Source organism: Hyaena hyaena, unplaced genomic scaffold (genome assembly GCF_003009895.1).
Source record: "Hyaena hyaena isolate Hyena2069 unplaced genomic scaffold, ASM300989v1 scaffold_830, whole genome shotgun sequence".
NCBI classification, from domain to species: domain Eukaryota; kingdom Metazoa; phylum Chordata; class Mammalia; order Carnivora; family Hyaenidae; genus Hyaena; species Hyaena hyaena.
The window spans coordinates 288,888-311,645 of NW_024081455.1; the positions used below are offsets into that span (position 1 = coordinate 288,888).

Genomic DNA, 22,758 nt, shown 5'->3' on the forward strand with positions numbered 1-22,758 from the left:
TCCTGCTGTGTTCTCTTGCACCAAGTCATCCCTGTTCAACACTTGAAGTACACACAGGTGGTTCGCTGCTTTATTACTACATTTTTACACTGGCCACTCACTGAGTGTATAGGCTGGCCGCAAAGACGATGTCCCTCCGCAGCAGAGTGGCTGCCGTCTCCATCTTGGCACCTAGCACAGGTTCTCCTACCAAGCGGGCTGCCCCCCTCAGCGAGCGACACATCTCGGCCAAGCGCTGGATGCAACGGACCACCAGGCCCTCAGGAGTCCCCGACAGCCCTGCCAACTCAGAGAAGGGCTGTGGGGGAAGCAGGGTGAGGACTGAGTATGGTAGACCTGGGCAGCCTCCCCCCAGCCAGCTGTCCACAAAGCCCCAGTTACTTACCATGCCCCGGGCCCACTCGTACACGACCTCCACCAGCCCAAAATTCAACTCTCCGACAAATTCTTCCACGGTCTGGTTCAGGCCACAGGCCACTTGGACCTCACCAATCCGCTTGGCCACAGCCCGGACACGTTCCACTCCCTGCAGATGGCCAAGGAGAGGTTCAGACCCCGCCTTCCTTCTTTAGGACTAGGGAGCCCCTGATCAAGGAAGAAGCCATTCCAGCTCTTAGGGGTACTTAACAGGGCTGGAGGGGGTCATCTGAGGAATACTTGGGGGTGGGGATTGGGAATGCCACACCCAAGGGAGAGAAAGTGGGGTGGGTGTCCCATACCTGTTTGAGGGTGCTTGGGAGCTGCTCCCCAGGGTCCCCAGGGCTCTGGCAGACCAGGCCAGAGAGCAGGGCTGCAATCTCTTCTGGCCGCAGGGCACTTAGAGCGTTGTCAAACATGAGCTCAGTGAGAAGCAGCTCGTGGCTGCTCATGGCACAAGCCACCCGCCCTGCCAGCTTCACAGTGCCTGCCTCGTCTACATAACCCAAGGTTCGGAGCACCTAAAGAAAGATGGTAGGTGTTGGGAGCCTGCTCTCTTCTCTCTCACTAGCCCCCTGTCCCCACCCCTGGCCTTCCCACCTCTACTCGCTGGTGATACTCTGGGAGCAGAAGCAGTGACTGATCTGACAGCAGGAAACGCAGTCGCTCCATCTCCTTCTGTATCTGCATTCGCTCCTGCAGCTTCAGGTACTGCAGAGAGCCACCAGCAGAAGCATGTTAGCTTTCCCCTTATCCCAGAGCAGGAGGGCACTGAGGACAAGGGCAGAGATGAGGGTGGCCAGGCTACAGGAGAACAGAAGGGAAAAGCCTCCCTCTGAGCTTGGGAGCTGGCATCCAGGACCCTACCTGGGCGGAGAAACGGGGACTGTGCACACACTGAGCACCCCAGATCAGCTCCTCCAGCTTCCTGGCCCGGAGCCCTCCCTCAACCACTGGCACATCCTTGAGCTGCAGGTCATTGACAGGGTCAAGGGTAGAGGGTCCCGCTGGGTAGGCCTGTGCCAGACGCAGCAGTTCCTGGACAGCAGTGGTCACAGCCGCAATAGGAGGATCCTTCCTGAAGAAGGAGCAAGGTCTTAAGACCTAAGGCAGAGTGTTCTCTCTCAGAGAAGCCCTCTCAGGCCGGAGAGACACCTCAACCACCCCTCCCTACACCCCCTCCGGTCCCCTCCCCAGGAAAAGGATCTCCCTAGCCATCTCTGACTTGAATTTTGGTTGCTGCCTCTTGCTGAAGTCCTCCAAGATCTTCTCCCCATTCACCCGTAACACCTTGGTGGTGATGGCAGCCACGTCTCCTGGCTGGAGCTTGGCCACCGTGTGGTCACATGGCCCTGTGAAAAGGGAAGAGCAGAGTCAAACCTTACGATGGACCCAAATATCCTGCCTACATTGCTGTCAGGAACCCGGACATCTGCCCCATGCTCACCTTCAGGCAGGAACAGCTTGAATCCTACAAGGTCATCCGGGTAGGGCACATCTGGGGTGGCTGGTGCCCTCCCCTGTGGGTCCTCAGACACAGGTTTATCACACAAAATCAGGGTTGTAAATATCCTGCTGCTGGAATTTGAGGAGACCTAGGGTAGATGGGGAGGCCAGGCCGGGGCAATGTGAGGAGTGGACATCAAAGATAAGAGACCAGGTCCCCACCCTCAGGCAGGGACCACAGAGCAACTGCAGAGCTCATCAGTATGGACTGGTAACCAAGTCAATCAGAACAGTCTGAGGAGGGGCGCCTGGGTGGCTTAGTCGGTTAAGCGACCGACTTTCGCTTAGGTCATGATCTCGCGGTTTGTGGGCTCGAGCCCCGCGTCGGGCTCTGTGCTGACTGCCAGCTCAGAGCCTGGAGCCTATTTCAGTCTGTGACTCCCTCTCTCTCTGACCCTCCCCTGCTCACGCTGTCTCTCTCCTAGAAATAAATAAAAAACATTTAAAAAAAAAAAAAAAAAAAAGAACAGTCTGAGGAGTAAGGGGGAGAGGCAGTGGGGGAAGGGAGGATAAGGAGGTAGGCATGAGTGGTGGCAATGGGAGAGAAAGGAAGGCAGGAGGGAAAAATGAGTGCTATGTGACAACTGCCCCCAGCCAAGTACAGAAGATGGAGATAGGGCTCCCTCCCTCTGGGGTCTAAATTTCCATTGCCCTCACCTGCAGGATCACACCCAATGTGTTATGATACTCCTGAGTCTTCACAACCACCACCCTTCCAGCTGAGAGAGATTTCAGCCCATTCACAGACTCCATGATGCGTCGCTAAAGAGTGGGGATATGCACAAAAGGGATAACAAAGGAAGCATAACAGGGACACTGAGAATAGGTTGGGACTAGGTTCAGGAGCACCCAGAGTGTCGCATTCTCTTCCTCCCTTCCTCCATCACCTTCACAACACTCACCTGAATCAGGTTCCGGGTCTCTGTCAATTCCTCCCCCCAGCTGTAATACTCAGGCAGGTCAACCAGTTGGCCAGTCGTGTCAGGTTCCTCCAAGGCCCCCAGCCTTTTGGTCAGTTCAGCTAGAGCCTGTTCATGGGCCTGGGAGGAAGTGTAGGGAGGTATGAAAGGAGAGTCCCCAGGCCCAGGATGCCACACTCCCCACATTCACTGCCTCGTCTCTAGATGTTCACCTCTTAGTCTGGCTTCCCTTGTCCCAACATGCTGCCTGGTTTACTGGTCATCCCAGCCTCCTCACCTTGCTGTCCTTGCGGGATGGAAACTCCGAGAAGCTCCTCTTCATCATGTCTTCTACCCTGAGGGCGTCCACCCGCAGCAGGTTCAGGATCATGGTGTATGTGAGGCGGAACTGGGACTGCAGCTGCGATGGCTTCCCCTGGGGCACGTCAGAGAAGCAGTGAGATTGGGGTGGGATCTGCTGCCCCCCAAGCCAGCCCTGTGAGGACCGGCTCTACTCTCAGCAGATCTAGTCCCCATGGACCATGGGACCCTAGACAAACTGTTTACTTACCTCCTCTGCAAAATAAGGGAACTAAATAAATAGGCCCTCAAAGGTTCTACCTAGCTGTCTTCACAATGAAAAAAGACTAGAAGGGGTGGGATTCAATCTAATCCTCGGATTTGCTTGCTCTGACCTTGGTTTCTCTCAGGCAAAAGAAAAAAGTACAACTGACCCTTGAACAACAGGGGTCCACTTACACGTGTATTTTTTTCAATAAATACTGTCCAATCCTGTAAGTATTTTCTCTTCCCTATAATTTTCTTCATCATGTTTTCTTATCTCTAGCTGTATTATAAGAATACAGCAACAAATACATATACAAATAAGTGTTCATCGTCTATCTGTTATTGGTAAGCCTTCCAGCCAACAGTATAGGCTATTAGCAGTAGAGTTCTTCAGGACTCAAAAGTTGTATGCGGATGTCTGACTATGCAGGAGGTCAGCACTCCCTAAACCCTACATCGTTCAAAGGTCAACCGTAGAAATAAAAGAGAGGGGAAGAGGGTCAGAAGAGAGAATCCAGCAGGTCCCCAGAGCTGGGGCGCTCCCAGCTCAGCCTCATACCGTCCTGGCTCACCATCATCATGCGGTGCAGGTCTGCCATCTCAGGCACACGGCCCTTGCAGAGCAGGATGACAGTGCCAGTGGGGTCCAGGCCCCGCCGGCCTGCCCGGCCGGCCATCTGCACATACTCTCCAGGGAGCAGATCCCGGAAGGTGGAGCCATCGTGCTTCCGCATAGAGTCAAACACCACTGTTCGGGCTGGCATATTAACACCCATGGCAAAGGTCTCCGTGGCAAACAAGACCTGGGATGGAGGAAGATCGGTAAAGGGGCTACACGGACACCCATCCCTGGCCAAGTGTACCTTACTCTGTAGCCAAGGCTGAGTAGGTACCAGGCATGGTCCCAGACAGTTAACTCGCAGGATCTCATTTAATAACTCTCAGAGCAAAACTATAGAGCAAGTACTATCATTTTCACTTTATCTATTTGGCTACCCACTTCTTTTCTTGTAACCCATATCCAATTCCCATATCCCCACTGTCAATCATCCCAATGCATTTAGAGTATCTCTTTGCGTGAACATATTTTTGCAGAGTATATCTTATTTTTGGTGCATGTAATTCACAATTCAAGTTAAAGGCAGTTACACCCCAATTCAAAAAGATATACACACCTTTAGGAAAGTAAAGTAACTTTTCCTATGCTTGCTAATTTTCTGGGTTTCCCTTCTGAATACCGCCTGTGCCCATTCTGTGCATCTCCATTTAAGATAGGAAAGCTAAAGTTCAGGACGGTTAAGTAATCTGCCTGAGGTCACACAGAAGTAGTGGAGCCAGGATGCATACACAGGCAATCTGGTCTAGACCCCAAGCTCTTAACCACTGCACTGTCCTGTCTGAGCCCTGCCCCTCCACCCTCCGCACAGCCTGTAAGGGAGCAAGAAGTGCTCTGAAGAGTCCCTCTTCTACCAGTGTGTGTACCTTGACCAGGCCTCTACTGAAAAGCATCTCCACGATTTCCTTAAGAATGGGCAGGATGCCACTGTGGTGCACACCCAGGCCACGGTGCAGGAGCTCGGACATGTGCAGGACCTGCAGGGAGCCAAGGCCCATGGTCAGGGATAGGGTAGTGGAGAATCCTTTCTAGACAGTCTTCAAGACCCCCAACCACACCTGGGGCAGCTGGCGGTCAGAGCCGCGAAGGCGAGCAAGGCAGCGTTGCAGGAAGAGGTGAATCTCACTCTTCTCTGAACTTGTCGTGAGATCCAGGGAGGTGAGGCCCGAGGCTTGCTCATCACAGCGACCCCGCGAGAAGGTAAACACGACCACAGGCAGCTGCGCACGGGTGCGGAGGGAGGCCAGGAGGGATAGGTACACACCGCGGTCCTGGAAAAGGGGGCAGGAGGGGGCAAAGGTCGCATCCCTGAACCCGTCAGGGCCAAAGTGAGGGGAGGTGAAGCTGTGTCAAGTCAGATGGTGCTCAAAGCTCAAGTCCAAACGCCTAGGGAATGAGGGAAGAATGGATAGAGGAGAAACAGGTGGCAGCAGATACAGAGCCTGCCGGCTCTCACCTGTGCAGGCCCCCCCTGATGCGTCGGTTGTTTGGCCCCAAAGGTCTGGGCATGTTTGCTCATCCGCTCCTTCTTGGCCTCCACAGCTGCATAGTACCTGGGGCACAGAGAGGGTCGCTGATCACAGTCATGCCCAGTGGACCCAGCCCTGACTCTGCCCCATCTCCAGCGTACCCCTTTGTGTGGAAGGCACCTCGGGAGTCCAGCAGCAGAAAGAGCTCCCCCTGGGTCTTGGGGCTGTTCCCCGTGAAGAGATAATGCTCCAGGGGTACAGGACGGGCAACAGTGCTGATCACATAGATCTGGCGCCGTTTCAGTCGCCTGAGTGGGTAGAAGAGAGCAGGTCAGTGGCAAGAGTGCAAGAAGGAACCCACATCTCCACCACCTTCCCCCTTCAGCTTCACCTGGTCTTTTCTGAGAGCCAGACTGGAAGGCTGCCCCACCATCCTATCACCCAACACACAAAATGATCTGGGCCCAAGTGGGGTCTTGCAGCCGCCTGGATCAGACACGCATCCCAGCCGTACCCCTTCCCCCTCTCCACCCCCAAGACACTCTCCTTGCTGTGGTAGTCTTCACCCCCACTCCTAACCAAGGAATGCTATAGCCCCCTTCACCCAAGAATCCCAGAGCACACATCTTACCCAATCCAGTCCGCGAACTCAAGGGCATTGGGGACCGTGGCACTCAGAAGGATGATGGAGACGTGGTCAGGGAGCATGATAAGCACCTCCTCCCACACAACCCCACGCTGGGCAGAGAGAGAAGACTGGTCACTGTCGGCTCAGAGGGAGCTGCCCTTCTGCCCCAGGGGAAGCGCAGAGGGTTACATTTGGGGGCAAAGAAGGCAGTGAGGTCCACAAAGTTGTGTGGACTAGTCTGTGTGATCTGGGTGCACAGGAGAGGACAACTGGGGTGTGGGGACCCCAGGCCTCTTACCTCAGCATCGTTGATGTAGTGAACCTCATCAAAGATGACCCACTCCAGGTCCCGGATGACATCTGAGCCGCTGTACAGCATGGAGCTGGGGAGAAGAGGCCAAAGGCTGATTCCCCAGTGGCTCCTGTCTCCACCCTGTTCTCAGTCAACATGCTGTCCAGAGCAGCCGCACCTTCCTGACCAAAAATCCACCCGTGTTGAGTGCCTATGTCTCACCGAAGGATCTCTGTCGTCATAATGAGGCAGGAGGCCTCTGGGTGCAGCTGTACATCCCCAGTGAGCAGTCCCACATCCCCAAAAGTGTTTCGAAAGTCTCGGAACTTCTGGTTGCTCAGGGCCTTGATGGGCGAAGTGTAGATGGTGCTGGGAAGAGGGCATGAAGTCAGCACTGCCTGTCCCACCCCGAGCCCCCCGAGAAGCATGCCAGAGCCCACGTGCCTTCCTTCTCCCCCCAAACTGCCCTTACCTTCTTCATGACACGACCCCACAAAAACTCTTCCTAAGCTAACCCAGGTCATCGTCATTTTTTTTTAATGTTTACTTATTTACTTTTGAGACAGACAAAGTGCGAGCAGGGGAGGGACAGAAAGAGAGGGAGACAGAGAATCTGTGCTGACAGCACAGAGCCCCATGTAGGACTAGAACTCTCAAACTATGAGATCATGAGCTGAGCCGAAGTCAGATGCTTAACTGACTGAGGCACACAGGTGCCCCACACAGGTCTTCTAACTTGCTCTCCCCACCACACCTTCCCACATCACTCCTGGCCCCATCTCAGTCTCTCTCCAAACCTCTCATCTGAAGGATGAGGTAGTGGTGGGGGAAAGATGACACCGAGAAAGGGTATAGGAAAACACAGGCCCAGCTGCTGAAGGGGCCTATACCGTGTCATGTGTTTCTGGGCAAGGGCAATGGCGTATTCAGCCACGACCGTCTTCCCCGCGGATGTGTGAGCCGCTACAAAGACAGAGTCGTGACGCTCCAAGTGTAAGATGGCCTGTTTCTGAAACACATCCGGCTCAAACGCCCACTGCGGGAGAGAGGAGTAGTTGGAGGCCAAGCCAGAAAAAGAAAAGGGGGCCCTCTTGCCTCCAGCTCTTAGGGCATGCAAGGTGGCTCTGGCATGCAAGAGTGAGGCTGGGAGTGAGCCCCAAGACGAACCTAGAAGGCATCTGGCCTCGGCGGGGAGAGGAGATGAAGGGAGCAACAGGGAAGAGGCAGGGGAGCAGGTGAGCACTGGGCCACACTACCTGGAAGGCAGGCTGGGGAATGAGGCGGTAGAAATCACCAACAGGGGAGGTGACATCCACAGGAATAGCCCACTGCTCTTGAGGCAGGGGTTTGGGGGGCTCTGGAGGGGATTCAGCTGTGGATGCTTCCTGGAAAAGCCGGGGGTAGAGGTGATAAAGATACAGTCAGAGAGCCCTCTGTTACCACCCCTCCATAAAGATGCTCCGGTCTTCCTCTTAGACCCAACCAAGCCAGCCACCCCTCCACTAAGACCTCTTCTTTCCTGCCTCAACTGCCCAGAACCACCAACCTTCAACACTAGGTCCTCCAAGCTGCTTGCTCGGGCCAGGGAAGCACTGCAGGGGGCTGCTGAAACAGTGTCCCCTCTGGGAATTCCTGGCTGGCCCACTGCCTCACTCTCATCCTCATCGCCTCCCCCCAAATCCAGAGGCTCCAGCAAACGGCTGAGGCTGAGCAAGCCGGGAGCTGGAGCCGGGTGATCTGAGGAGCAAGGCAAAAAGGGAAACCTGGTCATGTCCATCTCTGTTCCACAGGAGAAAGCCACTATTTCTATACCCTATCTTAAAACTAAAACTCACCCTTTGGGGCAAAGTCCACACCTTTCTTGAAGCCAGGTGGGACAGTAAGAAGATCTGAAGGACAAGGACAAAGAAATAGAATCAGCATTACTGTGCGGTGGCGTACAAGTCATATGATACCTAAACCTACAGGATGCCGTTCACAGCGTAGGCGCCAGAAATGGGGCTCTCTGCCATCTTTCCATAACAATAAAGGTTGTTACAACAAGGGTGCCTTTCCCTAATTTTCTCAAAGGCACAGAAGGGCTAGCAGCGGCCCACTGATAGGCCTGGGCCCCTCTTCCTCAGGGCCGCCGACTCACAGCCCTACTCCCAAGGGTCTGTCATGGCACCACCTCACCTTTCTCAAAGTCTATCTCCTCTTCAGCTTCCTCCCGAGTGCTCAGATCTGTTATGGTGGGCTCATCCATTCCACCTGGGAAGAGTGTGGACAAAGAGGGATTTGTGGGGTGGGAGGGATATGGGATGGGTGGGGAACTCTTTCCTAGAGAATGAGGGCGCCCTCTCCTACCACCCCATTTCCACAAAAGTCACCTGGCCAGAAAGGGTATTGTGTCGGATTCCCCCACAGGGACTGGGAGACAGGCCCTGGGGGCCGGCGAAGAGACAAGGAGGTGGTGGCTGATAGGTTTGTATTCTCCAGCAGGACCTGAGGCAACAGACCACACAGCCCCAGTGAGGCTGAGCTTGCCTCCGACGCTTTCCCAATTCTCCTTCTTATGGCCCCTGACCTCCTACCTCTTTGTAGCCCAGTATCTGCCCTGTGGTTGGGTGTCTTTGCGCCTGAAGGTCTGAGGGGACTGGGGCCCCCAGTGTGGCCAGGAGAGACCAGGGATCCATCTTCCTCTGCCATTTTCTGCAGAAAATGAAAACATTTTTCAGGTCTTCTTTCTCTCCTCTCCCAGTTTCCTTTAGGGACTTAGCTCCCCAGTCCAGGCCCCTCCAGACCCCTCACCGGGCTGAGTGTTCCACACCATGCAGAGGCAACCAGGCTGGAGATGATAAAAACAACTGCTCTGCCTCCTGCTGCAGATCGGGGGCACAGGGAGGGAGGCCATGGGGAAGCTGGTAAAGGACAAAACAAAAGGCATTAGGTAAGGGGAGAAGAGAAGACATAGACAAGAAAGTGATGTGATTTGTGTTGAAACTAAAAACGGTAGACATTCCAGACCAACTAGGATAGTCAAGCTGAAGCAATATTTTCCAAAGATTATCTTGCTTTACAGGACAAACTACCTGCTACTGATTTATCTGGAGCAATGGTTGCTAAAACATTACAATACAACATGAAATACAATCATTCCACAATCTCTGGGGCTAGGCTTAAGAATCTGTATTTTTAAAAATCCCCCACCCCCACTCATTATGAGGTACACTTAAATTTGAGAACCACTAGTTTTAGGAAAAGGGAGCCCAGGACTAAGGATGAGAGTCAGGGCTTCAAAGGGTAGCCATCAACAAGTGCCCTGGTGCTTGGAGACAGGTGACTCCGAAGAAAAAACACATTTGAAAGAGCAATTCTCAGACGTAAGGTATCCCCAAAACTCCCTTCTCTGTCTTCACATGAACTCCGGTCCACTAGCTGGGGTCTGCCCAGCACAAGGCAAGCCCAGATGACAGAAATCCAGAGACAGGAGAATGAGGTTACCTTAGGGTCCAACAGTAAAGAGAGTGGAAAAGGTTTTAAGCTCAAAGTGGGTCAAAGGTTAGGGTCAAAAGCCACTCACTGTGCTCTCTGGAGCCCCAGGCACATTCAGCAGCTCCCAGCGCCCGGTGCATCCCAGCTCCACAGGCCGAAGGGGCAGATCCAAGGGATCTGGAGGAGGCAGCACTACAGAAGGAAGGTCAGAGGTCAGAGGTCAAGGGTCACCCCCTTAACACTTGTTGGTTCCACCCCCTCCCCCTCACCAAGTCGCTCTGTCTCCATCATCTTGGAGCCCAAGCAGCCGCAGGGCACACCGGATGTGCAGCGAAAAGCCGTGAGGTAAGCCCCGCCCCAGAGCGGGCGGAAGTGGAGGCGACTTCCGTCACACACACCCGCGGCGGAGGGGTAGAGCGCTACCGAGAGGCTGACCTGAGCTGGGGGACTGCGGGGCGGAAGTGTCTAGCCTTGTGCAGCCTTGGTTACCGCGTTCTCCACCCCTCGCTACGTCATCGCTCTGAGCCAGCTCTCTGTTGCCCGCGCGGGCGCCGCCCGAGACCGTGGGACCCCGGTTACCGCCCCCTCAGGTAAGGTGTTCTCCTTCTCACCCGTCGCCCCTTTTTTCCGAGCTCCTTCTCTCTTCTTCCCCTTTTCGTTGCTCTGAAAGCGCTGCGCGGGTTTCACTGCCTCCTGTGCCGTTTGGACCCCGCGGTTGCCATACTAACCCCAGCGGGGGTAGGGGGTGTCTGATGCCATCGTCTTGGCGACGGAAGGGGTGCTTCTCCCTTCCCGGACCACTTGGTCCTGCAAGACGCTGGTGGCCGTGATTCCTGGAGAGAAGAGGGAATGCTGGTTGATCCGGACGAGCGGGGGCTTGGATGGCAGCCTGGTTTAAGCAAGGGATAGGGAGAGGCAAAAGACAGGAGTAGGTAGGCCTGGAGGGGTGCGGTTGGGTGCAGTGTGGACGGCGTGTGAACCCTGGGCGGTGACAGTGGAGAAAGATGTCTTGGGCCCTGCCCCTGAACCAGGAGCCACCATGTTGGTGATACCCCCCGGACTGAGCGAGGAGGAGGAGGCTCTGCAGAAGAAATTCAACAAACTCAAGAAAAAGGTGAGGGAGTGTGTGGGGGCGTGGCCCAACCTTTCACAGACTCTACATTCTTGAGAACACCTGGGGTGAGTGTGAGGGGATGGGGGGGGTGGTTCTTCCAGCTTGGACCTGAAGGCATATCTCCTCTCCGAGTGGGCTTTTCCCAAGTCTTGGTGTATACCTTCTCTCTCTTCTGTGCATTCTGCTGTAGAGTTGTCTTCCTTTTCCGTGACTTTTTAGTACCAGCGCAGGGATGGTAATCTCCAGGTTTGTTTTTTCAATTCTGTCCGAGCTGTTATTGACAGCCTTCAGATTCCCAGTGTTGCAGCTAGCTATCATCTTCCTATGTATTCTAACATAGTTCCTTTTCTTGATCTTCCACGTAGGACTGACCACGTTCAGTTTTCCCCCGCGTTCGGAATCAAAATCTCCTCTCTCACGTCTCCACTATTTGCATAGCCAAACGTTTGCCAAGTCTTCTTGATTCTTCCTTTGAAGTAATGTCTGTTGTTTATTTTTTCCTGTGTATTCCATAGATCCAGTTTTTGCTGATGCTCATGTAGAGTGTTGTAATGGTTTCTCAAGAAGCTTCTTAGTGTGTTTTTGGACAGACCTCTTTCACTCTTATTAAAAATGAACCACTGAAATCAAAAAACTCTGTCTCTCTTTTTCTCAAAACATGTAGGTGGTTTCCCATTGTCTATGCAACAAATCCTTACCTTGCCATCCCTTTCTAGTCAGAACTATTCACCAGTCCCAAAACATGCATTCCCAAAGCCTTCTTCTTTCTACATCTTTGCCTGTCTGTGTTCTTTGTCTAAAATACTCTTTTCTTTAAGTCTGTTTTGTGTAGATTCTACCCAGGGTCCAGTTTAATAGCCATTTGGCATCAGATAATCTTATTTGCTCTCAGCAACAAGCAGTTTGCACCTCTTACAATCACTCTTGATAATTATGTCTAATCGTCTTATTTCTCAGACTGTAAGCTTCTTAAGGGGAGGAGCAACGTCTCATACTCTTGCATACTTCTGTTACAGAGCAATGGCGTGTCCTCGTTAAATATGCAGGGGATGGATGGATGAAGCCTCCCTCCCCCACCCCGAGAAAGAAACATAGGCTTGTATTTACAGTTCATATCTTGGGGTTCTGGTCCATGTTCAAATTCCTTACCTTCCACTTCAAAAACTGAGGCTTGGGAAAGCCTGTGGATACAATGGTTTGGCTAGTTTACGAATCGCTGGTATTGCAGATGATCCATTGGATTATGTGTGAACGGTAGGGCTGCCTCAGTGCACCACTTCAGGGACACCATTTGCATTGTTTTCTGAGAAAGGCGTCCCCTGGAGTGAGGTGTCCAGGGACCTTGGGAGAGGACCTGTTTGGGGACTGGCTCTCACCAACCCCTCTCTTCTCTCTCTCATTCCCAGAAAAAGGCATTGCTGGCTCTGAAGAAGCAAAGTAGTAGCAACACAGCCAGCCAAGGTGGTGTGAAACGCTGTGAGTGACGGGGGAACTGGGGATAGACTGGAAGTGGGCAACATGGGGCTGACCTCTCTCACAGCCTGGCCAAAATAATGCCTCCTTCCCTCACCACTCCAGCACTGTCAGAGCAGCCTGTGGTAGACACAGCCACGGCAACAGAGCAGGCAAAGCAGCTGGTGAAGTCAGGAGCCATCAGTGCCATCAAGGCCGAGACCAAGAACTCGGGCTTCAAACGTTCTCGAACCCTAGAGGGGAAGTTGAAGGTGAGCACAAGCAGAAAGATTGTTCAGGGGACCCTTGACTTCAGAGGGCATCCTTCCAAGTTAGAGTCACTGTTAGGGAAAAGTAATGCCTATTCATTTCTGGGCAAATTGTTGTACCAGTCCCGAGTTTCAGGTTTCTTATCTGTAAAATGAAGACACTGACTGACTCCTAAATTCTGCATGTCATACATTCTGTGGCTCTAATCTACCACATATTCGAGCTCCTGAGTTTGGTTGTTCTGAGAAGTTGAACAGGTTGAAGATGTCAGCAGATTCAAGAAATGTACAGATAAATACTCTAAGTGTATATTACGTCATTTATGAAAAATACCACATAATCAGATAAACACACAAAGGGACTAAAAAGGGGGGAAAGGCCAGAGGAAAGCCAAGAGGAGGGTGAGGAAAGAGGCATCCCTTCTGTCCCATGGTTAGGCAGCGTCCTGCTCTCACATTGAAGTAGATCTCTACAACCTTCTCAGGATCCCGAGAAGGGGCCAGTCCCTACTTTCCAGCCGTTCCAGAGAAGCATATCTGCTGACGACGATCTGCAGGAGGTATGTTCCCAACTCTCTGTCCCTGAGAGGCTGGGGAATGAGGAAAATGAGAGATCCACATATTTGGGACCACATGCCACCAACTAGGACTCATCTTAACTGTCCTTAACTATCTTTGGTTTCTTTTGCAGTCATCCAGACGCCCTCAGAGGAAATCTTTGTATGAGAGGTTAGAGAGCTAGAGAGAGGACTGGGTCCCAATTGGGGGGGCAGGGGAGGTTTAATTGCCTGCATCTTTGGGAGGTTTAGGGCTGGAGTGGAAGGACCTGGGGCTGCAGAGGGAGTGTTGAGTCTCCACAGGGTCTGGGAAGATGAAGTAAAGGCCCCCGTTGATCCTCAGTATCTGCCTCTCCTCAGTTTTGTGTCTTCCAGTGATCGGCTTCGAGAACTAGGGCCAGATGGGGAAGAGGCAGAGGGCCCAGGGGCTGGTGATGGTCCCCCTCGAAGCTTTGACTGGGGCTATGAAGAACGTGGTGGTGCCCGCTCCTCAGCCTCCCCTCCCCGAAGCCGCAGCCGGGACCACAGTCGTGAGCGGAACCGAGACAGAGACCGAGATCGGGAACGGGATCGAGACCGAGATCGGGAACGAGACCGTGATCGGGACAGGGACCGAGATCGGGAACGGGACCGCGATCGGGACAGGGACCGAGATCGGGAACGGGACCGTGATCGAGAACGAGAGGGCCCTTTCCGCAGTGAGTAACCTGGTCTGCTGGGAAAAGTAAAGGGTTTAGGCGGGTCCTACTACATTGATCTCTTAAAGTGGAGGCTGAGATGGGTTGTGTGTTGTGACTGTGACTCCTGACCCCACAGGGTCGGACTCGTTCCCTGAACGCAGGGCCCCTCGGAAAGGGAATACTCTCTATGTGTATGGAGAGGACATGACGCCCACCCTCCTCCGTGGAGCCTTCTCTCCCTTTGGAAACATCATTGACCTCTCCATGGACCCACCCAGAAAGTAAGGATGGTAGTGGGGCAAGATGATAAGTCCTGGGAGGACCTGGGTTTGAGGGAAAACACCAACCTATCTCCAGTGGCCTATGAGCACTCGATTTGGTTGGGTCCGCAAGAGTCCATAGACCCTCTACTGATACTGTTTTCTCTCATCCTAGCTGTGCCTTCGTCACCTATGAAAAGATGGAATCAGCAGATCAGGCTGTTGCTGAGGTTGGGACTTCCCAGATCTGTTCTTCCCATCCCTACTGCCATTTCCATGTTTCTCTTTAAAATATTGGGAGCCAGGAGGAAATAATTTCCTCTTGACAGAGAAAGTCTCTTTCTATCTACATAAGAAATGTTGTATTCTTAGATCCTTACTCAGTCTGTTCCTAGGATGGCAACTCTTGGAAATCCTCCTTTGCCTTGTCTGTAATGTTTCCCCCCATCCTTTGCCTCCACCTCTCTTCTTCCCTAGCTCAATGGGACCCAGGTGGAGTCCGTACAGCTCAAAGTCAGCATTGCCCGCAAACAGCCCATGCTGGATGCTGCCACTGGCAAGTCTGTCTGGGGCTCCCTCGGTAAGAATGGATTCTTCCTCCTTCATCCTGTTCCCCACAGCTCACCTCTTCTCTTTGTTCCCTTGCATGTCCAAGGATTCCCTATAGGTGATAGATGTCTGGATCTGTGTGGAGGCTGTGGGAATGGGAATGAGAGTTGTCAGGCCCTCTGTCAGTTAGACATAGGAGAAGATTTCTTAGTGGGAAGGAGACAGAAGGATTGAGAACAACTTCTGAAGCAGCAATAACTGGAACAGGGAAGAAAGTGGAAGTGAGTGAGGTCATTGAGTAGGATGAGCATCTCACATGGCCTTGTTCGTTTTGAGGTAGAGTGTAGTTGGCTTTATAAAATAAGCATTTGAAATTAGAGACCTGGAACTTGGGTGTGAAGTGAGGACATGGATCAGAGTCCTCTGTATCAGAGTGGCTGCAAAATGGTAGTATTCTCAGGGAAGACTGAATTTGGAGAAAAAAATTACACAGGCCTGGACTTGGGGGGTATTCAAGGAGCAGCACCAGAGGCCATGAAAGCCAAAGATACAAACTCTGGAAGCTGGGTAGTGATCAGCAGTGTCAAGGTATGAAGATCCAAGAGAATAGAGGCTGGTGTGGGGTGAATGATTGTAGCCCCGAAATGGCAGGGTTGGAATCCTTGGAAATGGGGTGGAAGAGAGGGACATGTCAACATAGAAAGGAAAAAAAGAAGAGGAAGGAACAGCTTGAGGGTCGAGGAAGAACGTTTTGGGCCAAAGCCGCAACCAGAATGAGCCCCCCTATTGAGGCTAGTAGCATTTCTAGTGTGAACAGTCCTCTATACCTATTGGTTTTCCTGACAAAGGAGTTGGGCAGAAAGGGGTGTTCAGAGTAAGAGTGGCCCTCCAAATGAAAAGAAGGAACAAAAATGACTAACATGTCAACAAAGGGCTACAGAGATTTTCCAGTTTTTAATATTTTGATGTAACGGGTTAACATCATTCAGTTATCACAACGATTACCTTTGGGGCTGTTCTAAGAACAAAACATTCCCTGCAGTATCTTACCACAGTAACAGGCATGTGCTCCTTGCCCTGAGGATGGGTTGGCTTAAGGGAGCCAAAGGGAGACAGCCCATCCTGGCCACCAGAGGGCAGCATCAAAATTGGGCTTCCAATGGCCAAAGGCCAGGAGTGAGCTGGTGAGACTCTGAGCCTCTGGCCTCACCAGTACTCAGATGCAGTGCTTCTTAACCAATCCTTTCCTCCCTCCCTAGCTGTCCAGAACAGCCCTAAGGGTTGCCACCGGGACAAGAGGACCCAGATTGTCTACAGTGATGATGTCTACAAGGAAAACCTTGTGGATGGCTTCTAGGGAATGGAGCTGTATTCCGTGTGCCTCATCTGCGCCAACACTGGTCTCAGTAAAACACTGAGGTGGAAGCTCACACATCTCCCTCAGCCTCTGGTTTTTCAGCACTTGGGATTGGGGTTGAGCCTTTAAAAACGGCTGTTAGATTTTATCTCAGTTGTAACACATGGCCAGTGCACGCTCCCCTCTCCCTTACCCCAAAAGGATCTTGAACACAGGTATTGTCGCAGCTGTTTTAATTTGGTCTCATCCCCCTTTCCAGCAGGAAATCCCTTATAGAAAATCCAAATCCTCTTCTTTGAGTTTCTCCTTGAGCCAGGGCAGCACTTGGAAAAGGTTGATGTGAAAGTCTCGGGCATGACCAGGTACCTGCTGCCACCGCCTCTGGTCTTTGCAGACATCCACTACACCCCAGCTGATCACACCAACCTGAAGAGGGCAAGGGGATGCCACTGATCATTTGGTAGGATTCCTTCCTAATCCAGGAGGCTCAACTATTTCCAAGTATGTCTGAGTTGATCTAGAAGAATTAGACTAGGGACCCAGCTGAGTCCTACTCTCTAGCACACAGGCCAGACATTGCCCCAACCCGGCCATTTCAAGGAGTAGTTGTAAGGAAGCAGGCTCTGTCCTCCCCTTTCCAGCCACATGCATTGAACTCTCCTGCTTTAGGGCCCATGCTGACCACTTGGCATCTCTCCATAGATAGGAGAGGAGAAACTCACTTGAATGAAGCGACTCCTCTTATGAATAATCAGGGGACCACCAGAATCACCTACAGGGGAGGAGAAGCTGTAGGGAAAACGATTCTTGGGCATAAGCAACATGTAGGAAAGGCAAAGAGTCTTCTCTTACCTTTGCAAGTGTTGGGGTCAGTATAGGGATCCACCCCTCCAGTGCAAAGGAACCTGGGGGTGACCACTTTAGAGATGTCCTTGACTTTGTCATAGCCTACGGCATATTGAGCATCTCTCTCACAGCTGGCTTTCTGTAGGTGAGGTATAAAGCATGGAGGAGAAAAGGGTGATGAACAGAACATGCTTAGGAAGAATCGGGACCTAGAGGACCTGCTTAGAATCCCATATTCCTCACCTTTTCCCCATTCTTGATGTAGACCTCCTTCCGAATCAGCATCTTCTTCCTATCTTTGACCAACTCTGACACAAACAGAGCTTTGACATCCTTTGCAGGGAGCAGCTCTTCCACTGGACATATGGACAGATGGGATCATTTAAGCACCCTCCTTTCCCCCCACCATCTCCCTATTGCCTTTGTCACTCAGCAAACATGCTTCAACCCTTTCCTGTGGGCTGGAGATCAGGCAGGCTCCTGCAGCACCCTGTCATGCCCCACATGTCTCTTGTGCTACTTTCCCTGAATGGCTTACTCTGTTGCTGGCAGGTGGTTGACAGTGGAAGCCTCAAAGCTTGATTTGTTCCCTGGGTGCAGGGAAGACAAATAGGCCTGTTAAAGAGAGATGGGGGAGACTCAGGGACAGCAGACCGGACCTGCCCCAGACCCGTAGCCCCAACTTGCCCATAATTTTCTTGTCAAGTCCAAAGGGCTCACCTGAGAGTCTCGCTGTACTTGAGCTTCTCGTTGAGTTTGACAAGGGCCACGTCATAGTCATAAAATTCAGGAATGCCTTCTGCTTTTTTCCCATTAATGTCATACATGGGGTGAAATAGGACTTTATCTACACCCACGTCCTTCTTCCTCCCTCCTAAGGTAGGAGAGTGGGTATGTCAGGACATCCTACTTCTCTGGGCAGCCTCCTCCTCCTGGCCTCGCATCCTCCCCAACCCTGGAGTCATCCCCCCTGGCCCCCCCCCCCGCCCCCCGCAGCCCAATATGCAAGAGAGGGGGCTGCTTTGAGGATTGAGGGAGGGGAGATTGGGAGGGTGCACTCCTGAGGAAGTGGAAGGTGTTGCCCAGGGAGCACAGCTGAAGCTCAGGATTGATTCACCGCATCCTTACCCACGCTGACCTTGATTGAAGTATTCCGATCATCCACTGTGAAACAGTGTGCCGCTGTCAGCACATAGTACTCAGACACCACGGCCCCCATACAAGTCTCATGTCCTTTCAAAGGGCGCTAGGAACAGAATGGCAGGGAAGAAAGCTTAACTTCTACAAACATCACATTTTGCCCTTCCCCTACCTCCATTCCACCTGACCTCACCTCCCACAAGTCCCCACCACCAGGAAGCTGTGCTTACAGTGACTGAGATCTTGGCCTGCCACGGTTGCTTGTGGTAATCAGTAGCTGTCTTGTGCTCCCAGACCATTCCACAGAGTCCCAGAGTCCGGGTTTCATCTAGCGAGAAAGGAGAATGTGCTGAAACTTGGGATACTTCATTTCCAAATGGCAGAAGCCTTTTGGGGAGGCACACCTACACAGCTATGAGGAGCAGAGGACCATGAGGAAAAGAAAGAGGCATTTGTTTCCTTACATTGAGGGCAAGGAACTGTGGCAGCATCGCAAAAACAAGTTGGAACTAACAGATGGGAGACCTGGCCCAACTCTTGCTGGCTTACTTGCTTGGGCTGCTCTTGGCCTCACTTTCCACATCTGTAAAATGAGAGACTTGACAAGACCTCCAATGCTATTCAGAACTCTGTGATTCTAAGGTCAGGAAGTGGATAGTGCCCAGAAACAAGAATGTGACTGAGGTAGAGAAGGAGCAATGAGAAAACCATCCCAGACTGCCTTTAGGAGAGGAAGTGAGTGGCCTTGGGGTATCTAGGGAGTTTCCTGACCTCTTTACACCCTCTCAGTATCTTCCTACCAAGCATTTGGATGAAGACATCTTCCAGGTTTTCCATGTCCTTGACTTTGAACACATGTTGTTCTTTATCCTTCTTGGAAGCCAAAGCATTGATGTTCTCTTGATTTACCAGAGGCCCAACCCCAAACACATAGACATCTGACGGAGAAAAAAAGGAGGGGGAGTGTCCAAGCCCTGGGGGCAGGAGCTGAGAAAGCAAGGTGCTGGGTCCAAGGCAAAAAACTCACCCAGATAATCCTCCCTTAGGTTTTTGCGATCCCTCCCAATGTCCAAAAAGCTCCGGATCTCATGAATGACAGGGACTGGGTCCCCACCCATGTTGTGCAAGCCTGCAGAAGAGACAGGGACCATGAAGGTGAGAAGCAAGTAAAGAAGAGGGTCAAAGAAGATAAATTGGCTAGAAATAGTGACACATAGCTGGGTAAGCAGGTGTTTTGTTTTTTGTTTTTAATGGCTGGAGGTGAAGTTTCAGCTTTTTAATTTTTTTAATGTTTACTCATTTTTAAGAGGGGGAGCAATGAGTGGGGGAGGGGCAGAGAGAGGGAGACACAAAATCTGAAGCAGATTACAGGCTCTGAGCTGTCAGCAAAGAGACTGACATGGGGCTCGAACTCACAAACTGCAAGATCATGACCTGAGCCAAATTCAGAAGCCTAACCAAGTCACCCAGGTGCCCTTGGGTAAGCAGGTTAAGAGATTATAGAAGTGACAGATCACACGGAGACTTATGAAGGGTCTCTCCTTGTAAAGGGTCACAGGAAAGATCAACATGGTTGGGGCCCTCAGTGCTGCTCAGAACCCCAACCATGAGTCTAGTGTTACATGTGGACCTAACAGCCATACACTGGTATAAGGGTGAGGAGCCCGGGGCAGGAGAAAGGTCCCTTCTGACCATCAGTCATGAGAATGATGACATGGCGGGTGCGGTTCCAGCCTTCAGGGGGGACGTTCCCTGGCCAGCCCATCATGCTGTAAACTGCCTGGAGGGCCTTCTTCGTGTTGGTCCCTGCCTTCAACATGTGATCTGTGGAAAGGGAAGAGGTCACCTTGCCTGGTCTCCCAAGTCATTTATGAACCTTAGAGGCCTATCCCAAGTGAGATACCACATTTTTCAGCTTTTTGAGTTGTCATCCCTCTGACTTCCCTTCTCAGCCCCCAACAAGTTTGCAGTAACCCCTATTCCCCAACGAGGCTGCTGTCCAACCATTGACTGCAAAGTGGCCTGCCCTGCCTTCCCATGTGGTCTCACCACCTCCTCCCTACAACCCTGAACCTTTTGACTTCTCTGACCCCACAGTGAACCCCACCCCCAGTCCCTTCCCTAACCTCTGACCTTCATAGCTGATTTTGTCGATTTTCCTTGTAACCCAGTCTGCATCACTGCTGTTTTCCTCAGACACTCTGATCAAAATATTGGGGACTGTAGCATATGTCACTAGACCGTATTTTGGCTTCACCCCATAACTTGCCACCTGTGGGTTAGGAGAGCAATAGGTAGTGGCAATGAAAAAATACTGTGGTTGGGAGAGGTTAGCAGCTTTTCTGGGACAGGGAAAGTTATAATCAGAGACAAAAGGGCTAACTGATCACCCTGAGGCTAATGGATGATTGGGTTAAAGGTCAAGAAACTGCTTCAAGTAAAAGGGAAGGAGGACAGAATAGGACCAGAGGTTTTCTGGGACCTGTGTCTCAGAAGGTCTGGAAACCAGGGGACTAGTCCTAGCTGGGCAGTAAGTTCACATTCAGGGGAAAGGGGGCTCCACCTTCTCAATGAAGTCTTTGAGACAGTTCTTGGCCCTTGTGAAGTTGCCGATCCCAATGCTGTCTGATGCATCCAACACCAGATAGATGTTCATGGAGCCCGAGGGGTCCAGGACAATCTTCCTCTTCTGCTGTTCCCCTGGGTGCCACCAACAAACTCAGGCTCCAGCATGCATGGTTCTCCTGCCCCTTCATCCTCCCCCAATTTCCTGCTTCCCTCCCCTCTCTGCCTCCAAACCTGGGCTATGCCCATCCTCGGCGTCTACTCCTTCTATGGTCTCTGTCAGGGAAGACAGGAAGGCTTCGGCTACCTCTTCAGGGGTGTCATACATAAAGGAGTCTGGGAGAGGTCAGAAATCAGGTCAAATGTCTACAGATGTTGTTGGGGGGTGAGAAGGTCAGAGACACCATGACCAGAGAGACGGGATGGTGGGTTTCCAGGATGGGAAGGGCTCAGTAGTGAGGAAGTTCTACAGGCAGGTTTAGAAGTGAGGAAAGAGCTGGGTTGCATTAGGGGGACCTGGAGTAGGGAGGGACATGAGGATAAAAGAGCAGGGTCTGACCTACGAGCCTGGGTCAAGAGTCACCTTGGCAGGAAGGCTCTGTTCCACTCCAAGAGCCACTTTCCTGGCACGTTCGCTGCCGGGAGCCACGAAGGGTAAGTCCCCGGTTGCAGTAGTAAGTGACTGTGTCTTCAAGGCGGTAGTGGCTGCCCACCTTCCTTGTGCCAAGGGGGATGCCTGGGTTGGGGCAGTAGCCCGCTGCAGAAGCATGAGACATGGAGGTGAGGACCAGATCCTGAGGCCCAGATGGCACGGTAGAGCACAAGAGCTGTGGTGCTAGTTCCTCAGGCTGGAATGTGCAGGGAGAAGACACCATCACCAGGGAAGGGGACACTTCTCACCTCCATCATCGCAGATGGCTGTTTGTCCATCCCACCGACCAGTTGCTTGGCAGGTGCGATTGGCAGAGCCCCGGAGAGTGTAGCCATCATAGCAGCGGAAAGAGATCTCATCGCTCAAATTGTAGTAGAGAGCCTGGGGCCAGTATTCCCCATTCTCAAATTCCTGTGGTCTTGGGCAGCGAATTGCTTTGGCAGAGGGGGACAAGTAGAAATTACTGAGAAGGAAAGGCTTCCCTTGAGAGTTTCCCTTCTGGTCTCAGGGACCCTGTCACAGAGAAACAGTGCCACTTGGTCCCACAGACAGCATCAACCCTTAAACTATGATGACTCCTTTCTTCTCCTTGCCTCCGATTTCTGAGTGTTCTGCCAGGGTTGCCTGGCACCGGGTAGATGCTCCGTGAAGATTCATTCCCTTTCTTGTCCCTCTCTCCCTCCTTCAGCCCTAGACAGCGGCTGTGTTTGCTCAGCTCCCCCTGCTAACCTGCCTGGCCTCAACACAACTCTTAATACCATGCTAGTCTGCCCCTGGCCACCACCGGTTCCACCCCTCCATTGACCCGTGCCCACCCTCACTGCCCTCCAACCTCTGCATTCTGCCATCTTGACAATCTTTTGGTCTTGGGTTCGCAGGGTGCTCCAGGACCCTGTGGATCTGCAAGTGCGAACCTGCACAGGGTATGGGTAGAAGCCAGAGGGACACACATACTCCAGTGCCTGACCCTCCTTGAGAAGCCTGAAGGAGCCACCTTTGATCTTTACTCCTTCCACAGAGCAGGAGCCTTGGGGGCTAACCGCAGACAATGGCGTTGTGCTCCCACCTAAAGAAAAAGGCCGATGAAGCCCAGCCTCCCAAGGCCAAGGAGGAATATTGGGGACAGCAGGAGGGGGAGGCGGGTGGTGACTCTCTCTTACCTCCAGACAAGAGGCCCAGCATCAAGGATACCAGGCAGAGTTGGGGTCTGAGACTGCTCCCCATAGTGATGGAAGGCAGGAGAGAAACCAAGGCTGGGGACAAGATGGATTATCCCAGCTTGTGCTGCCTGTCTGTTTGGCTCGATGTCCAAAGAAACTTCAGACCTGGGCCTGATCACACTCTTCCCCTGCCCCCCACAACCTCCAGCCTTTTATGCAATTTGTGTTCTGGCACCTGTGGCTAACCCCACCCACCCCAACCCACATCATTTTCCGGAATGTCCCAGGT

General features: G+C 52.4%; 3 protein-coding genes across 3 annotated transcripts; 1 reads left to right on the forward strand and 2 right to left on the reverse strand.

Moving 5' to 3' along the window:
- Window positions 1-56: 56 nt before the first annotated feature.
- On the reverse strand, window positions 57-10,190 carry SKIV2L (Ski2 like RNA helicase). The gene is made up of 28 exons (XM_039219553.1): window positions 10,138-10,190; window positions 9,957-10,060; window positions 9,185-9,294; window positions 8,968-9,085; window positions 8,764-8,878; window positions 8,570-8,644; window positions 8,230-8,283; window positions 7,941-8,131; window positions 7,651-7,779; window positions 7,285-7,430; window positions 6,617-6,763; window positions 6,401-6,485; window positions 6,106-6,212; window positions 5,636-5,782; window positions 5,462-5,558; window positions 5,064-5,276; window positions 4,872-4,982; window positions 3,962-4,192; window positions 3,121-3,258; window positions 2,826-2,963; window positions 2,581-2,685; window positions 1,865-2,012; window positions 1,643-1,769; window positions 1,285-1,495; window positions 1,018-1,128; window positions 720-938; window positions 386-526; window positions 57-298 (listed from the first exon to the last, which is right to left on the reverse strand). The coding sequence occupies exons 1-28, from the start codon at window positions 10,157-10,159 to the stop codon at window positions 98-100; spliced, it is 3,741 nt and encodes a 1,246-aa protein (XP_039075484.1). The 5' UTR covers window positions 10,160-10,190; the 3' UTR covers window positions 57-97.
- A 152-nt stretch (window positions 10,191-10,342) lies between these two features.
- Window positions 10,343-16,181, forward strand: NELFE (negative elongation factor complex member E). The gene is made up of 11 exons (XM_039219591.1): window positions 10,343-10,458; window positions 10,900-10,982; window positions 12,389-12,458; window positions 12,561-12,706; window positions 13,189-13,263; window positions 13,395-13,432; window positions 13,621-13,958; window positions 14,077-14,221; window positions 14,376-14,430; window positions 14,678-14,780; window positions 16,009-16,181. The coding sequence occupies exons 2-11, from the start codon at window positions 10,908-10,910 to the stop codon at window positions 16,104-16,106; spliced, it is 1,143 nt and encodes a 380-aa protein (XP_039075522.1). The 5' UTR covers window positions 10,343-10,458; window positions 10,900-10,907; the 3' UTR covers window positions 16,107-16,181.
- A 143-nt stretch (window positions 16,182-16,324) lies between these two features.
- CFB (complement factor B) lies at window positions 16,325-22,632 on the reverse strand. The gene is made up of 18 exons (XM_039219590.1): window positions 22,470-22,632; window positions 22,142-22,375; window positions 21,558-21,743; window positions 21,241-21,414; window positions 20,892-20,993; window positions 20,656-20,792; window positions 20,226-20,364; window positions 19,785-19,916; window positions 19,120-19,221; window positions 18,893-19,030; window positions 18,323-18,420; window positions 18,081-18,198; window positions 17,673-17,826; window positions 17,491-17,567; window positions 17,196-17,308; window positions 16,959-17,091; window positions 16,829-16,878; window positions 16,325-16,532 (listed from the first exon to the last, which is right to left on the reverse strand). Exons 1-18 carry the CDS (start codon window positions 22,531-22,533, stop codon window positions 16,377-16,379), a joined length of 2,307 nt encoding a protein of 768 aa, XP_039075521.1. The 5' UTR covers window positions 22,534-22,632; the 3' UTR covers window positions 16,325-16,376.
- Window positions 22,633-22,758: the final 126 nt, after the last annotated feature.

What these genes read in the sequence shown, in the direction of transcription:
- CFB (XM_039219590.1), bottom strand. Translation starts at nt 22,533, where the DNA reads ATGGGGAGCAGTCTCAGACCCCAACTCTGCCTGGTATCCTTGATGCTG. An exon ending in CGACAAAATCAGCTATGAAG is followed by an intron (nt 19,917 to 20,225) that starts GTCAGAGGTTAG and finishes CCCTTTCCACAG; the next exon opens with ATCACATGTTGAAGGCAGGG. An exon ending in ACATCAAGAATGGGGAAAAG is followed by an intron (nt 17,092 to 17,195) that starts GTGAGGAATATG and finishes CCTCACCTACAG; the next exon opens with AAAGCCAGCTGTGAGAGAGA.
- SKIV2L (XM_039219553.1), bottom strand. Translation starts at nt 10,159, where the DNA reads ATGATGGAGACAGAGCGACTTG. An exon ending in ATCAGGGGGGGCCTGCACAG is followed by an intron (nt 5,277 to 5,461) that starts GTGAGAGCCGGC and finishes CCCCTTTTCCAG; the next exon opens with GACCGCGGTGTGTACCTATC. An exon ending in TCAGTAGAGGCCTGGTCAAG is followed by an intron (nt 4,193 to 4,871) that starts GTACACACACTG and finishes CCTCCATCCCAG; the next exon opens with GTCTTGTTTGCCACGGAGAC.
- NELFE (XM_039219591.1), top strand. Translation starts at nt 10,908, where the DNA reads ATGTTGGTGATACCCCCCGGACTGAGCGAGGAGGAGGAGGCTCTGCAG. An exon ending in CCCTAGAGGGGAAGTTGAAG is followed by an intron (nt 12,707 to 13,188) that starts GTGAGCACAAGC and finishes CAACCTTCTCAG; the next exon opens with GATCCCGAGAAGGGGCCAGT. An exon ending in ACGAGAGGGCCCTTTCCGCA is followed by an intron (nt 13,959 to 14,076) that starts GTGAGTAACCTG and finishes CTGACCCCACAG; the next exon opens with GGTCGGACTCGTTCCCTGAA.